This window comes from Mobula birostris, chromosome 4, assembly GCF_030028105.1.
Source record: "Mobula birostris isolate sMobBir1 chromosome 4, sMobBir1.hap1, whole genome shotgun sequence".
Classification (NCBI taxonomy): domain Eukaryota; kingdom Metazoa; phylum Chordata; class Chondrichthyes; order Myliobatiformes; family Myliobatidae; genus Mobula; species Mobula birostris.
Window position 1 is genome coordinate 64,596,957 of NC_092373.1, and position 17,144 is coordinate 64,614,100.

At 41.7% G+C, this 17,144-nt stretch overlaps 1 protein-coding gene across 2 annotated transcripts in view; it reads right to left on the reverse strand.

Moving 5' to 3' along the window:
• Positions 1-17,144, reverse strand: part of LOC140195928 (guanylate cyclase soluble subunit beta-2-like) — a 44,874-nt gene that overhangs the window by 2,471 nt on the left and 25,259 nt on the right. For both annotated transcript variants that reach the window (XM_072254604.1, XM_072254603.1), the window contains exons 9-11: positions 7,372-7,588; positions 3,259-3,579; positions 199-347 (exon numbers count right to left, since the gene is read on the reverse strand). In XM_072254604.1, the coding sequence (XP_072110705.1) occupies positions 199-347; positions 3,259-3,579; positions 7,372-7,588 (687 nt within the window). The remainder of the gene's footprint in view (positions 1-198; positions 348-3,258; positions 3,580-7,371; positions 7,589-17,144) is intronic.

The following is a 17,144-nucleotide window of genomic DNA, read 5'->3' on the forward strand; positions in this document are numbered from 1 at the left end:
CACTCTTCAGGGCACTTGCAATATGTTAATGAGACTAAACTATTATTGTCATTGCGAATTAGTGACATCTTTTCTTATGTGGCAATTTAGATGTTAATGAAATTTTAACTTTGTACAGCGCAGCATTAACCCTAATGTTAAAGAAATAACATATATTACTGCCTCCCTTTACAATCATTGAATGAAGAATAGTGATACCTTGTAAACATCATGAACTGTGGTTAATCTGTCAAACTTTAGGTACATGGTGTTGAGCATAACCACTATTTGAATTGGTTCACATTGAGCGCAAATACTAGTAAATGCCACAACGTCACTGAACAGTATAGTGCACTCTTTGAATTCACCTACAGTGGAATAAAAAAACTTAACATCAGTAATAATTTCACTAAGTTCCTGAAAATAATGTTTATGTTATTCATTCATGAAACTTGAAGCTTGACTGTTTCTCTGCAAAGGCATTATCAAGATATTTTTCCCCTAACTATTTTAGCTAGGAATGGCCTTTTCAACAACATTTCATATTTTTTCCAACACATACAGCATATGTCATATATTTACTTTTGCAGTCTACTTTTCTAAATCAGCTTGAAGCCACTTTATATCCTGCTCACAATTTACAATCCAACTCTTACCTTTATAAAGTAGGGGATGGAGGCCATTGTATTCATATAATAAGATCAGTTAAGGTGCAGCCATCTTGTACTTTTTTTATTTAGCAGGTACTAAGTTGCATTGATCAAGGTGATTACCATTGATTTGCATTAATCAAGGTGGTTAAAGTTCAGACGGTTCGGTTTCTCGCTGATGGCATTGGACAGGTCAAGTGACCACACTGGCCTTTAAATGCACCATGGATGAAACTTGCCCTGGGACATTGTCTGCTTCAACTAAGCCCCCTTGGAAATTATTCCTTAAACTATTTTTTTTTTACTTAGATTACTTAATTTATTCCTTAAGAAAAGACATTTGCTTAATATTTTTCTCATGTGTCTTTATAACAGTTAATTGAGAGACAGACTTAGTTGCAATATATTTTAATGGACAAATACTGTATATCTGAAAGAAATGTACTTCAACTTGGTAAAACCAAAGAATACTGTGACAGTTACTAAAGTTTAATTTCATGAGGTAATTGAATAAGTGCTTCTTACACCAATTTTTATCAATTTTTCAGGTCATTCAGGTTAATTGAGGCAGCTGCTTATTTGGGACAAATATTAAAGAACAAAATCTAATCAAAAAAATAGCTGGTATATGCTTCATTTATTTGGGACACTCTGCCACTTAATTGGGCCAGATGTCTCTAACTAGTTGTCGAGTTTCCAGGTAGCATCAGTCGCATGCACATGTGCTTAGAACATGGTGTTTCGTGGCCACACAAGTTACTGAAGTTCCTAACTCGCATTAGTCACATGCACGTGTGCTTAGAGCACAGTGTGGTGTGTAGTGGCCACATAAGTGCACACGACAAACGCCAAATAACATCTGTCGTGTGTCAGTTAAATAGTGTCAGACGCTAGCTAAGTAGCAACAGTTGTGTGGGTTTATGTTCAAATATAATGAGTTTTGTCACTGCTGGCAACAAATAAGTAGTAAAACATTTTGGAACTGTTCTGCTCGCTGTGGTTTCAAACATTCAGGCTTGGAGATGTCAGAAACGGCCGGCAATGAAAATGAAATGATTTCACTACTTCAACAAGTTAGCACCTACAAAGAATTTGAAGGTTTTGATAATCATCTTGAATATTACAATGAAAACGGAGGAGTCAAACTTTGAATGCATTATGTGAAGGCAGTCCATTATCTGCACCAGGTGTCCGCACTGATATGTTAACAGGTCAATCAAAAGAACACAGCAGTGTACACTGTGGATGAATTCCTCCATAGATAGCTGTTAAGAACTAGTTTTATAGAACTGTAATATTATTGTTAGTGTTCTAACTTATTCTGTATTTCATTAAAATTCATAATTCATTACTCAGTTAAATGGTAGTTTGTCTTCTTTATAAGTTTTTAGCTAAAACTTTAGCTAATTCGGCAGCCACTTGGTTGCGTCAAAATATACTGGTCCTCATGTATTCCAATTAAGCAGAATCCACTGTACTTGCAAATTTATAGATATTCTTAATTATAGCTATCTTGTAAGTGTGAATTAATGACACTTCTTCTGTAGCAACTTACATGTTAATGAAATTTGAAATTTCATACGATATAAATAACTTATTTATTTAACCCTATTGTTGAATAAATAACGTAATAATTGTGGAAGTTGTCAACCTGTTTTTGTAGAATCAGAAAATGCTGGAAATATCCAGAAGGTCATTGAGTTGAATCTTTGATTCTATTATTCTCCCCTGATGATGCCAATCATGGCAAATACTTCCAGAATTCTCTGTTTTGATTTCACAGCTTTTTAAAAAATTTGATTGAAGAGTTCCCACCACTTGAAATGGATAATTTTAACTTATAATGCATGATTGGGAACATACAGCCCATTTTAAACAACGCAACACACACAAAATGCTGGAGGAACTCAGCACGTCAGGCAGCATCTATGGAAATGAATAGATTGTTGACTTTTTGGGGCAAGACCCCAAAAACATCAACTATCTATTTATTTCCATAGATGCTAATTGACCTGCTGAATTCCTCCAGCATTTTGTGTGCGTTGCTTTGGATTTCCAGCATCTGCAGAATTTCTCATATTTACATTTTAAACTACACCAGAATGGACAAGGAATACTGTTGACAAACATGTAGTTACTCAATTTACAGAATATATTTTAATGAGGCAACTGTCTTTATAATGCTTTCCATTTTTAGTCCCAGTCAATAATCATTAGAGGTTAGGTAGCTCATATGCAGTAGTTTTATTAATAAAACCTGAGTCCATTTTTAATCTTGTATTTGGAGCCTACTGCATTTATTATCATAAACAAGAGAAAGTCTGCAGATGCTGGAAATCTAAAGCAACACACACAAAATGCTGGATGAACTCAGTAGGTTAGGCAGTAACTATGGAAATGAATAAACAATTGACATTTTGGGCCAAGACCCTTGCTCAGGACTGAAAAGGAAGGGTGAAGATGCCAGAATAAGAAGGGGTGTGTGTGGGGGGGGGGGGGGGGGGAAGGGCGAGATTTATTCTCATTACCTGATGTTCTAATTACCATTTTTGAACTTTGACAGTGTATTAGTTCTCCAGAGTCAATAGATTACTTTAATATTCATTTTAACTGCTTTAAATCTATTCACCTGCCTCGACTTTTTTGCCTTCTTTGAGTTGGTTAGCCACATGTTTCGGAAGCATTGCATAGAGCAATGCTTCCGTTTTCATTTTTTCTTCCGATAGGTGCTTGGAGAGGATTCGCAGTTCTTCTTTCTTTCTTTCAAGTTGGTTGGATAATTCCATCTCAGCAAGTCTCTGCTGATTCAGGAGAATAAGGTCCCTGGTCACATCATGGGAGGCAATATCCGCAACGTGCATATGTCTTTCTTCGAGCTCCTGTAAATTGCGCAGAAGAGGAGAGCATAGATACAACATGCATTGACAATGTTCCATCCACACCATTTGACCTGAAAAAAAACATTAAAACCGGTGTAAGAAGTACTTATTCAATTACCTCATGATAATTAAACTTTAGTAACTGTCACAATAATCTTTGGCTTTACCAGGTTTAAGTACATTTCTCTCAGATTTATTTGTCTTTTGAAATGTATTGCATACAGTCTGACTTCCTTAAGAATTGCCAGTATATTCCTCTACATGTGCTTTAAAGTGGTACGTGTAAAAAAACTCCAGAAATCTTTCTACTTAATGGTGCAACTTCTAGAACTTCTTGAGTTCAAATCAAGATGGCGCCAGCGACATTCTGTGGGCTACGTACAATGCCAAACACAGATTCTTTTAGAATTGGCCATTGTCAAATTGAGAGGAAAAGCTTTGCAAATTTCAAACAAGAATCTGATGGAGATGTATTTCAGATTTAAATGATGTTTAACTTCTATATAAGACATAAAATAAAGAGGTACTATACATAGATGGTATATATAAATCTAAAAGCTGAAAGCTTAGAATCATTAGGGTTGAGTTTGAATACCTAATTAATAACAGCTAACACTTTTTGCATTAACACAGTACATGAGCTCTGTAAGATAATACTTTCTCACTTGATAAGTGAATGTTGACGAAAGTAGACCTGCTTAAGTATAATTGGGAATGTTTCTGGTTGCCCAGCAAGTTTCTTGGGCTGCAGCAGAATGAATGAAAGTGGTGAAGTTTTAATTACTGGTGTCATTGGTGAGATAATATATGTTGCATCAGACTGTACAGTCTCACATTTGATATGCAGGGATTGTGACCTGGGGAAGGAAGTCCAAATGGGTCTCTCACTGCATTAAAGCAGAGCTGAAATCATAATTACCCTGTAAAAGTCAAAGATGTCTCAGAAATGAACAAATGATGAAAGTCTAAAAGCGTTTTGAGAAAACAGACAAAATAACAGAACTGTACAAACATCGCAACATAAAATGACTTTAAGGAAAATGACTAGTTCAATGCTTGCCCATGTGAAAGTGGAGTAATGAATGCTTAAGAATCACAAACCTCAAAGTAAAGAAATAACTCTACATTTCCACATTAATGATGTTGTCTCATTCTGAAATGTGACATTAGTTATCTGTTGTATATCTTACTGTACATACTATTACAAATTACTATAATTTGCACATTGCATATTCAGACGGAGACATAACATAAAGATTTTTACTCCTCATGTATATGAAGGATGTAAGAAATAAATTCATTCAATTCAATCGTTGTAAATAATCTCACAAGGTTGTTCTCCGACTTAAATGTTGGAATAAAGCAAAATCCATTCCAACATTTTCTGTTAGCATCTCCCATTACTGTGCTGTACTAATCTATGTTCTATGTTCTATTACAAGGCACCTTTTGTGAGAAAAAGTATAGATGTAATAATTAAGATGACTGTAAAATATATGCTCCCATTCGGTTTTGTTGGAAGTGGAAGCCTTTCAATACGACAAGAGTCATACGTAACTATTTCATGCATTGTAAGGAATGGTGGAGTATGCTAAATGTTGATTTGCAGACTCAAAGGCTGCTCAGAACAAAATAATCAAAGCCTGGAACACATTAGATCAAGTTACGGCGTACAAGCATAACTATGTGACTAACATGGTCCAAATCACGTTCACTTGACTGTGAGTTAGTCCCATGCTCTAGCTCTTAATCTGGTTAACATTTGGTCTTTTGAGGTTCCCAATATGAAATGCTGCTTGTGGTGGACTGTGGTCACATTTTCATCACACACCCTTTGCTGCAAATACCGTGAAACAAATGAAAAACAAGATACATCAGTACCTTGATTTATCCAGGATTGTGACATGTTAGCATTCTGTGCATGGTATTTTTAGTGCTTGCTTACACAACGTGTTAATGCCAGAATAGTAGCATTGGAGAATAAAATCAGGCAAAGAATTGCAGAACTATTGGCAATCAATCTTTCCTCAGAGGTTAACCCTTCTCATCTCCAAAATCAGCCTGGTGAACTCCCTGTTCTTAAATATGTCACAATGGCACTGGGCAGTCAATCTGATGTCTCTGTATCAGTAAAATATCTGTTCTTATTAGAATGCTTATCATCATAAATTGAAAAATTACATGAGATTAACTCAATGGGCCAGGCAGTATCTGTGGAGGGAAATGAACAGTTAACAGTTTGAGCTGAGGTCCTACATCAGGATGTAAAGAAGGGGGGCAGAAGCCAGAATAAAAGGGCAGGTGGGGAATAGGGAGCAGCACAAGCTGGCAGGTGATAGGTGAATCCACGTGAGGTGGCGGAGGGAGTATAAAGCTGGGGGTGGATGGGAGAAAGGGAATGATGTAGAAAACTGGATGAGTGTTGATGGAAGAGGCAAAGGGTTGAAGAAGAAGGAATCTGGTAAATGAGAACAGTTGGTCACAGAATAAAAAGAAGGGGTGGGAAATGAGAAGGAGGAAGTTGCAGGTGATGGGCAACTGATGAGGGAGAGAAAGGGGGAAAAGAGCATTAAGGGGCCAGAGGTATAAGTGAAAAGAAATGTGGGGGTGGGAACAGAAGGGAGTAGCTACCAGAAGTTAGAGAAAACAATTAGGTGAAACCGTTAGGTGGAGACCACTAAGACGGAATATGAAGTGTTGCTCCTCCAGTCTACATCTAGGCTCAACATGGCAGCAGAGGAGGGGGTTATAGATTGACATGTCAATGCGGGAGTAAGAAGTGAACTTAAAATGGATGGTGTCTGGGAGATCCTGGCTTTGTGATATATAGAGTGAAGATTGTCAACAAAGCAATCCCCCAGCCTTCTAATTTCTTATCAAATTAGAATTCTGAAACTGGGCATTGGCAATGAACTTTGTAGAATTTATTGCTTTGGTTGCCACTTAAAATGTTTTAAGATTTTTGATTTGCTCATATTAACAACTTGTATTTATATCACAGTAGCAACAAGTGGAGATGTCTCAAAATTCTCATAAATTCAGGCAAAGAAAGCATATGACAAGGCTGGAGAGGAAAAGTAGGAGATGGATGTGTAAGGTAAAAAGAGAGACAGATGCTCTGAGGCATAAGGTTGCAGAGATTAGGACACAGGTAATGCAAAGATTTGACACAAAGTGTGGTTCAAAATGTAGGGAAGCCATACATAGCAGTAGGAAACTATTTTTGGTCACTATCAAATAAGGACTTTTTTTTTATCAACCACCCAAAATATCCACCCCAGAGTTTCCCTTTCACTGACTTGAATGGAACTAAAATCAAGAGGAGGTAGGTGGTTAGGTGGTTGATACCCAAACCCCACATGACCATAAGACGTGGGAGTAGAATTAGGCTATTCAGCCCATTGAGTCTGCTCCACCATTCCATAACAGCTATGTTATTATCCCCCTCAACTCCATTCTTCTGCCTCTCCCCATAACTTCTAATACCCTTACTTATCAAGAACCTATCAGCCTACACTTTAAATATACCCAATGACATGGCCTCCACAGTCATCCATGGCAATGAAGTCCACATATTCACCACCCTCTGGATAATGAAATTCCACCTCATCCTATTGATAGTGATGAATTCCCATTACAATATACAGGAAAAGCCATCACGCAGGAAGAGATTATATGAGGATGTCAAAATAGGAAAGCAGGTGAGGCGCAGACATGTGATCAGGTATAGGAAAGCAGAAATAAATTATATTGGGAAAAGTTGTGACTTGTAAATTCAGTGATATTTTTTCTCATTAAACTTACATTGCAACCTATATTTAACTTTAGATTTATACCTTCTACTCCTTGTTTTTCTCACACACCTCTTAGTTCCAGCATTGGACGATGCTTCCATGATTCTAGCATCATTGCCTGTTTCGTTCGTAACAGGAATGGGCTATTAATAAATTTCCGTATAGTTGAAATTTTGAATGTTACTTCTGGGTGAACGATGGTGAAGTATGCATCAAGTTGGATGTCCATTGTTGCAAGACCTGGAACAATCTTCTGTATTTTTGTCCCTGCTTGTTTTACTCTAAGCTTAAAAGACAAGTAAAGTATTAACCAGAATATATTACAAAAGTCAACATATAATTTGCATAATAAGTATGCACTGATAATGCAAGTTAATAGCACTGATAAATCAGTTAAATTTAATACATTTTGGTTAACAGAAAATGAAAATTCTCAACTCATTTTGTTAGAAGTGGAATATGATAAAACAATTGATCTTGTAAAGAAAATACTTGGTAGAAAACCTGTGCTAGCCCATTGAAAGAACTGTTGAATTTGTTGAACATAACCAAATTTCTCCCTCAACCCTACAAATGAGTCCTTTTTCAACATGTGTCCAGTTGCGCTTTGGAAGTTTCCTGGAATATGATTCCACCACTATCAGGTAGTTACAGTATTTCAGATATTAACCACAATCTGTGTGGCAATTATTCTCCTCATGTAAGATACAGGAGCTGAAGTCGGCCCTCTAGGTCGTCAGACCTGTTCTGCCATGCAATCAGATCGTGGCTGAACTGGCTGTGAACTCAGCTCCACCTGCTTGCCTTTAACCCTCAATTTTCCTGCTGTGCAAAAATCTATCCAATTTTGTCTTACATGTGTTTAATGAGGTAGTCTCTACTTCTTTCCTGGACAGCAAATTTCAAAGTTTCATGGTTTTCTGGGAAAAGCTGTTTGTACTCATCACCATCCTAATTTGATTCCTGCGAATCTTGATCTATGTCCCCAAGTTCTAGTCTCACCTACCAGTGGGAACAATTTTCCTGCCTCTACCTTATGTATTGCTTTAAAATTTTTTATGTTTCTACAAGACCCCCTCTCATTCTTCTGAATTTCAGCAAGTATAGTCCCAGCCGAGTCAATCTCTCTTCATAAGCTAACCCCCTCATCTCCGGAATCAACCTCATAAACCTCCTCTGCACCACCTCCAGGGCCAGTATATCTTTCCTCAAGCAAGGAGGAGAGCATTGCATGCAGTATTCCAGGCATGGCCTCGCGAGTGCCCTGTACAGTTGAGCAAAACTTCCCTGTCTTAAATTTACTCTCTGTAGCAATCAGGGAAGAACAGATTTCTACAAAGATCCCTTTAAATATGTGGAAGGCATTTTCACAAAAGAGGAAAGCCGATCCTTGAAAGTATCAAAAGAGGAGGTTGAAAGACATCTCAGAATCATCCACACTGATAAGCGAAAAGATGAACCAATACTTGTCCCAGCTGATATTTCACCAATCTCACCCTCACAACATCAATTTAACATCAGCCCGCCCAGGCTGAGTGAGGTGAAAGAGGCAGTGAAGAAGGCAAGATCGGCATCAGCGCCAGGCCCTAACGGTGTTCCGTATTGTGTCTACAAGAACACCCGGATGTTCTGAAATTTCTCTGCCATGTCTTCAACCTGAGCCTGAGGCTCCAGAGGGTTCCTGTGCTGTGGAAGACGTCCTGCCTCGTCCCTGTGCCGAAAACGCCGCGTCCCAGCGGCCTCAATGACTACAGACCGGTGGCATTGACCTCCCACATCATGAAGACCCTGGAGAGACTTGTTCTGGAGCTGCTCCGGCCAATGGTCAGGCCACACTTAGATCCCCACCAGTTCACCTACCAGCCCCGACTAGGAGTTGAGGATGCCATCGTCTACCTGCTGACAGGAGTATACGCCCACCTGGACAAGCCAGCAGCACTGTGAGGGTCATGTTTTTTGACTTCTCCAGTGTGTTCAACACCATCCGCCCTGCTCTGCTGGGGGAGAAGCTGACAGCGATGCAGGTGGATGCTTTCCTGCTGTCATGGATTCTTGATTACCTGAATGGCAGACCACAGTACGTGTGCTTGCAACACTGTGTGTCCGTCAGAGTGATCAGCAGCACTGGGACTCGACAGGGGCCTGTCTTGTCTCCCTTTCTCTTCACCATTTACACCTCGGACTTCAACTACTGCACAGAGTCTTGTCATCTTCAGAAGTTTTCGGATGACTCTGCCAAGGTGGATGCATCAGCAAGGGAGATGAGGCTGAGTACAGGGCTATGGAGGGAAACTTTGTCACATGGTGTGAGCAGAATTATCTGCAGCTTAATGTGAAAAAGACTAAGGAGCTGGTGGTAGACCAGAGGAGAGCTAAGGTACCGGTGACCCCTGTTTCTATCCAGGGGGTCAGTCTGGACATGGTGGAGGATTACAAATACCTGGGGATACGAATTGACAATAAACTGGACTGGTCAAAGATCACTGAGGCTGTCTACAAGAAGGGTCAGAGCCATCTCTATTTCCTGAGGAGACTGAGGTCCTTTAACATCTGCCGGACGATGCTGAGGACGTTCTACGAGTCTGTGGTGGCCAATGCGACCATGTTTACTGTTGTGTGCTGGGGCAGCAAGCTGAGGGTAACAGACACCAACAGAATCAACAAACTCATTCGTAAGGCCAGTGATGTTGTGGGGATGGAACCGGACTCTCTGACGGTGGTGTTTGAAAAGAGGATGCTGTCCAAGTTGCATGCCATCTTGGACAATGTCTCTCATCCACTACATAATGTACTGGGTGGGCACAGGAGTACATTCAGCCAGAGACTCATTCCACCGAGATGCAGCACAGAGCGTCATAGGAAGTCATTCCTGCCTGTGGCCATCAAACTTTACAACTCCTCCCTTGGAGGGTCAGACACCCTGAGCCAATAGGCTGGTCCTGGACTTATTTCCTGGCGTAACTTACATATTACTATTTAACTATTTATGGTTTTATTACTATTTAATTATTTATGGTGCAACTGTAACAAAAACCAGTTTCCCCTGGGATCAATAAAGTATGACTTATGACTATGAAGAAACAGGAGGGTGGCATGGGAGAAGCAAGTTATCTCCAAAGCCTGGAGAAGAGTGGGGTGAGTTCTGATCCCAAAAGAAAATAATTCATCCACCATTTAACAGTTTCACAAATAAACCTTCTGAACATAGAGGGCAAGATCTTTTTCAGCGTGTTGGAGCAAAGACTTACAAAGTATCTGAAACAAAACCATTTCATTGATACGTCAATCCAAAGGGCTGGCATAGCAGACTTCTCGGGATGCCTTGAACATACCAGCGTCATATGGCATCAAGTCCAGATAGCTAAGGAAGAACTAAAAGGATCTGTATGTCTTGTTCCTCGACCTGGCCAATGCCTATGGATCAGTTCCTCATTCCCTACTGTGGACTGCTTTTGAATTCTTTCAGGCGCCTGCAAATCTGGTAAGACACTACTTCCAGGACCTGCAAGATTGTCTCACAATATCAGACTTCACCACAGCGTGGCAACCACTGGAAGTAGGCATCATGGCGGGGTGCACCATCTCCCCATTGGCCTTCACTACGGCAATGGAGCTCATTATCAGAGCCTCAAAATGGGTTGCGAGAGGAAAATGGCTACAGTTTGGTCAACAGTTACCACTGATATGAGCCTATATGGACAATATAACGATACTGACGACAACTGTCCCCTGCACCAAGAGACTTCTGGAAAAGCTTCATCAAAACATCACATGGGCGAGGTTGAAGATCAAGCCCAGCAAGTGCAGAAGCATCTCCATTGTCAAAGGTCAAGTCACGGATAAAAGATCTCAGATTGACGGAACATCTGTCCCAACTATTTCAGAAATGCCAGTGAAGAGCTTGGGCCGATGGTATGATGCTGAGCTCAAGGACACCGAACAGTTTAAACAACTGAAAAAGGATACCATCATGTACATAGCTTGCATCAACAAGACCCGGCTGCCAGGAAAACTCAAGCTGTGGTGCTTCCAGTTCAGCATACTCCCAAGACTCATGTGGCCTTTAACAGTGGATGAAATTGCCATTAACAAGATTGAAAAGCTCGAAAGAGTGATCAGCACACATGTGAAACGGTGGCTTGGACTTCCATGATGCTTAAGTCCTGTTGGACTGTACGGGAATGGCAAATTGGAATTACCAATTGCAAGTCCTGTGGAAGAATTCAAATATTCAAATGCACCAAAGCAAGGCTGGTCATGACCCTCACTGAATCTGAAGGTACTGTTATTCGAACAGTCGTTCCCCCCCCCCCCACGGTGTGGCAATGGCAAGGAAGTGGACCCATCTGAAGCCGTTCAGAGTGCTAAGTCTGCTCTTGGCTTCAGGGATGTGGCTGGCCAAGTCCAACATGGGAAAGCCGGGCTCGGGCTTGTCCCAAAGGCTCCTCAATGGCACAAGGCAACATCAGTGCAGAAGAGACGACGCGTGGTGGAGGAGTTGAGAAGACAGGAGGAGGCAGAGCGACATGCCAGGGCCGTCTCAATGGCCAAGCAGGGCCAATGGACTAATTGGGAGAGCCTGGAAAAGAGGAAACTTAGCTGGCGTGACATCTGGGAGATGGAGGGATCTCGGCTAATTTTTGGCATCAGAGCCACTTATGACCTCCTACCCACACTCCAGAACCTGAACCAGTGGTGGGGAGAAGACCCTGCTTGCTCTCTTTGTCAAGCACCTGGATCACTAAGGCACATTTTAACAGGATGTACCACGAGCCTCACCCAGGGGCAGCATACTTAGCGGCATAACCAAGTTCTCAGACAGCTGGCATCAATCTTGGAACAGAGGCGAATCACCACAAATGCACTCCCACAAACATCGGCAAGAAATGTTCACATCACAGGATTTCTACCAGCAGGCCAACCTCCAGAGCACCATACAACATCAAAAGAGGTAAGCAAAGCTGGCATATGTTGAGGAATTGACAGTACCATGCGAAGATGGTGTCAAAGAAGCTTATGGGAGGAAAAAGACCAAGTACTCTGTACTGGCAACTGAAGCTGCCCAGAATGGCTGGAAGACCAAGATTTTCCCTGTAGAAGTGGGATGCAGGGGATTCGTTGTTACATCTACGACCAGTTTACTGAAGAAGATGGGGGTGAGAGGTCACTCCGTCCAAGAAGCAATCAAGTCCTTGTCAAACGCAGCAGAGGAAAGCAGCAATTGGATTTGGATTAAAAGGAAAGACAACAACTGGGCTGCAAGATGAAGACAGGAGGGTATGGAACTGAGGTGGGTGTATCTGGGACACCAGGTAGCACCGTTGAGCCCTCTGGAGACATCGTGGGCTTATCAATGAAATGTCAAAGAAGGAGGGTGCTCACCTGATGACCCCAATGACGTACCTACCCTCCCTCCTTGTCACCACTCCAAGCCTATCGCCAACATCGAAAGTGCCAACTTATCATAGGGATTGAAACATCAAGTCCTAGTAGCTCTACTACTACTTGATAACCTGCTGCACCTGCAAACCAACCTTTTGTGATTCATGCATTCCCAAGTTTCCTGCATGAGAGCATGCTACAATCTTTCACTATTTAAATAATAATCATATCTTTTATTTTTCCTTCCAAAGTGCATGACCTTGCATTTACCAATATTGTACTCCATCTGCCAGACCTTTGCCCATCCACTGTGTGTCCGACAGAGTGATCAGCAGCACTGGGGCTCCACAGGGGACTGTCTTGTCTCCCTTTCTCTTCACCATTTACACCTCGGACTTCAACTACTGCACAGAGTCTTGTTATCTTCAAAAGTTTTTGGATGACTCTGCCATAGTTGGATGCATCAGCAAGGGAGATGAGTCTGAGTACAGGGCTACGGTAGGAAACTTTGTCACATGGTGTGAGCAGAATTATCTGCAGCTTAATGTGAAAAAGGCTAAGGAGCTGGTGGTAGACTTGAGGAGAGCTAAGGTACCAGTGACCTCTGATTCCATCCAGGGGGTCAGTGTGGACATGGTGAAGGATTACAAATACCTGGGGATACGAATTGACAATAAACTGGACTGGTCTAAGAACACTGAGGCTGTCTACAAGAAGGGTCAGAGCCGTCTCTATTTCCTGAGGAGACTGAGGTCCTTTAACATCTGCCGGACGATGCTAAGGATGTTCTATGAGTCTGTGGTGGCCAGTGCTATCATGTTTGCTGTTGTGTGCTGGGGCAGCAGGCTGAGGGTAGCAGACACCAACAGAATCAACAAACTCATTCGTAAGGTCAGTGATGTTGTGGGGATGGAACTGGACTCTCTCACAGTGGTGTCTGAAAAGAGGATGCTGTCTAAGTTGCATGCCATCTTGGTCAATGTCTCCCATCCACTACATAATGTACTGGGTGGGCACAGGAGTACATTCAGCCAGAGACTCATTCCACCGAGATGCAACACGATGCGTCATAGGAAGTCATTCCTGCCTGTGGCCATCAAACTTTACAACTCCTCCCTTGGAGGGTCAGACACCCTGAGCCAATAGGCTGGTCCTGGACTTATTTCATAATTTACTGGCATAATTTACATATTACTATTTAACTATTTATGGTTCTATTACTATTATTTATGGTGCAACTGTAACGAAAACCAGTTTCCCCCGGGATCAATAAAGTATGACTATGACTATGACTTAATCTATCTATATGTCTGTGCAGAATCTCCCCATCCTCTGCACAATTTACTTTTCTATTCAATTTAGTGTCTTCAACAAACTTAGATACACTACACTCGGTCCTCTCTTCCAAATTGTTAATGTACATTGTGAAGAACTGTGGGCCCAGCACTGACCCCTGTGATACTCCACTCACCACTGACTGCCAAACAAAGAAACACCTATTTATTCCAACTCTGCCTTCTATTGGTTAACCTATCCTCTATCCATGCTAACACATTACACCCAACTCTATGCATCTTTATCTTATGCATAAGTCTTTTATGCGGCATCTTATTGAATGCCTTGCAGAAATCCAAGTATGCAACATCCACCTGTGCTCTTCTATCCATTGGTGGTTGTAGTCAACACCAAAGGCAGGGTTAATAATTTTTCTTACTTAATTACAGTGAGTTACCAGAGTCTAAAAGAGCTTTGACCGGTTTCCCATTAACTTTGACTATTATAAACATAGGCTCTTTCTCCTCACATTCTGCTTGTTTCCCATTAACATGCTCACAATCATTACAGTCATTATCACCATCATCATGTTCTTCCTCTCTTGGTACATTGCACATAGCTGAAAATTTGGGCTTCATGAGAGGACACACAGAGGATTTATGACCTGGCTGCTGACAATGGTAGCAAATGAAAATCTTAGGAGCAACTACCAAAGGTTCTCTGCCCTCTTTTCTCCCAGTCCCCACTTCTGCAGAGTTACCCTGAGAGTCCTTGGAGGGCTAGGGTTTCTGGTGCTTCAGAATGATGGTTTAGATGGCGCCCTCTTGTGGGCATTGAGGTGCTGCAGGGCAAGTCACAGTGAGTCCTTCCACTGGCTTATGCTCTCGAAACCATGTCCTGCTGGCTGGAGGAAGAACCAACAGCAGTTGCTCCAGAATAATGGCCTCTTTAATCTCCTCCTTGGACTTCTGCTTTGGCTGAATCTATCCAAGGTAGAGACACCCCAGGTGAAGGTACAACTCAGTGGGTGACTCCCCGGTGGTAGAGTACTGGAACAGAAGCATTGGTGATAGGTTTCTGCCGAGGTATCAAATTTAGCCAGCAGCACCTCCTTCAGGTCAGGATAGTCGTGGACCTCTCTTCATCCATTGCAGCGTAGGCTTTGAAAGCTCTACCCATCCGTAGTGGCACTAGCTGGCAGACCCACTCCTCCTCTGGCCATTCCCATATCTGGGCCACACCCTCACGACCTGAGGAAAAGTTCCCAAAATCATCACCCTGTTTGATAAGAAGGCACCTTGAGACCCTTCCACAGGCTTTGAAGTTCATTTCTCATAATATCATCTCTCCTTTGCTGGGCAGACGGGAAGTCTCAGAACAGATTTTCCAGGGAGGGTCTTCCAGTGGAGCTGGTGCCACTGGAAGGCCCTTTTGCTTCTGGCCTGACCTTGGCCCTGGGCTGAAGTTCTTCCTCCTCTGAGATCTCTGCTGTCTCCTAGGCATCTGCTTCATTTTTAGCCTCAGGGGTTTGCCTGACTTGGGACCGCAGTTCCACTCTCCCCCAAGTTAATGCACCCTTTTGCAACTGGCCATCCCACCACTGCCACCATATGTTAGATACATGGGTTATGGCCAAAGGAAAAATGGTGGGAGTTACCTAGCACTTTAGTGCAAGGATATTTATCAGATGCGTCAAAAATCAAAGTTACAAAAATTAGTGAAAATTGTGAAAACTGCTAATATTTACCAAAAAGATATCTACCAAAAAACACAATAATAGCTCCATTCTTATTCTTGTCCAGTTTGAACACTTGGCAGCTGCCATCTCTCTCCCCTGATGAGGATAATCAGCTTCCTTTTGTTTTAACACTAGAACATACCACCTTTAATTACCAACAAAGTTGACTTAAGACATGAATTACAATATGATGCGCCCCACAATGTAGCTACAATTACATTACAAAATAAACAGAAGTATCTATGTTAAATACAGTATTCAAACAAAATATACACATTTACATATCCCCATGACTAAAATATACAAAATATACACATTTATATATCCCCATTACAGTGAAATTGCACATTCCACTGTGTGTGGTGGGAAAGGTATCACAAAGCCAACCCGAGTGCATCGGCTCGCTTTAGGAACCATTAAGAGACTAGATCAGCTAAGACATTGAAATGCATACAGCAGAATAACAAGGCAATGTTTGAGTGTGTGTGAAATGCATGTGTGTAAGGAGTGTGCCCCTGTCACAGAGGACTTTACCTGTGATAGACTGGATCATATCCACTACTTTTTGTAGGATTCTCCATTCAAGGGCATTGGTGTTACCATTCCAGGCCATGATGCAACCAGCCAATATATTCCCCAGCACACATTTGTAGAAGTTTGTCAAAGTTTTAGATGTCCTGCCAAATCTTGGCAAACTTCTAAGGAAGTAGAGGCACTGCTGTGCTTTCTTTGTAATTGCACTTATTTGCTGGGCTCAGGTCAAATCTTCTGAAATGATAACACCGAGAAATCTAAAGTTGCTGACCCTCTCCACTTCTGATCCCCAATGAGGACTGGCTCATGGGCATCTGGTTTCCTCCTCCTGAACTCAATAATCAGCTCCGTGGTCTTGCTGACATTGTGAGAGGTTGTTGTGGCACTACTCAGCCAGATTTTCAATCTCCCTCCTGTATCCCTTATGCTGATTTGTCGCCACCTTTGACTCAGCCAATGGCAGTGGTGTCATCAGCAAACTTAAATATCACAGTCGAGCTGTGCTTAGCCTCACAGTCAAGTATAAAGCATACAGACTTGTGCCTGTGCTGATGGACGTTGTGGAGGGGACGATGTTGCCAAGCCAAACTGATTGGAGTCTGCAAGTGAGGAAATTGAGGATCCAATTGCACAAGGAGGTACGGAGGCCAAGGTCTTGAAGCTTATTGATTAGTTTTGAGAGGATGATAGCAATGAGTGCTGAGCTTTAATCAATAAAGAGTATCTTGATGTATGCATCTACTATCCAGGTGTTCCAGGGTTGAATTGGTTTTCTAATTTTGCTGCTGCTAGGAAGTGATCCTACATGAACTTGCATAAGAATTATAGAATTCCGGGTGAATTATTGCATGACATTTACACATGGAAAGAGGTCATCTTTAAACTTGGATCATGTAATGCTTTGTTATTGCTT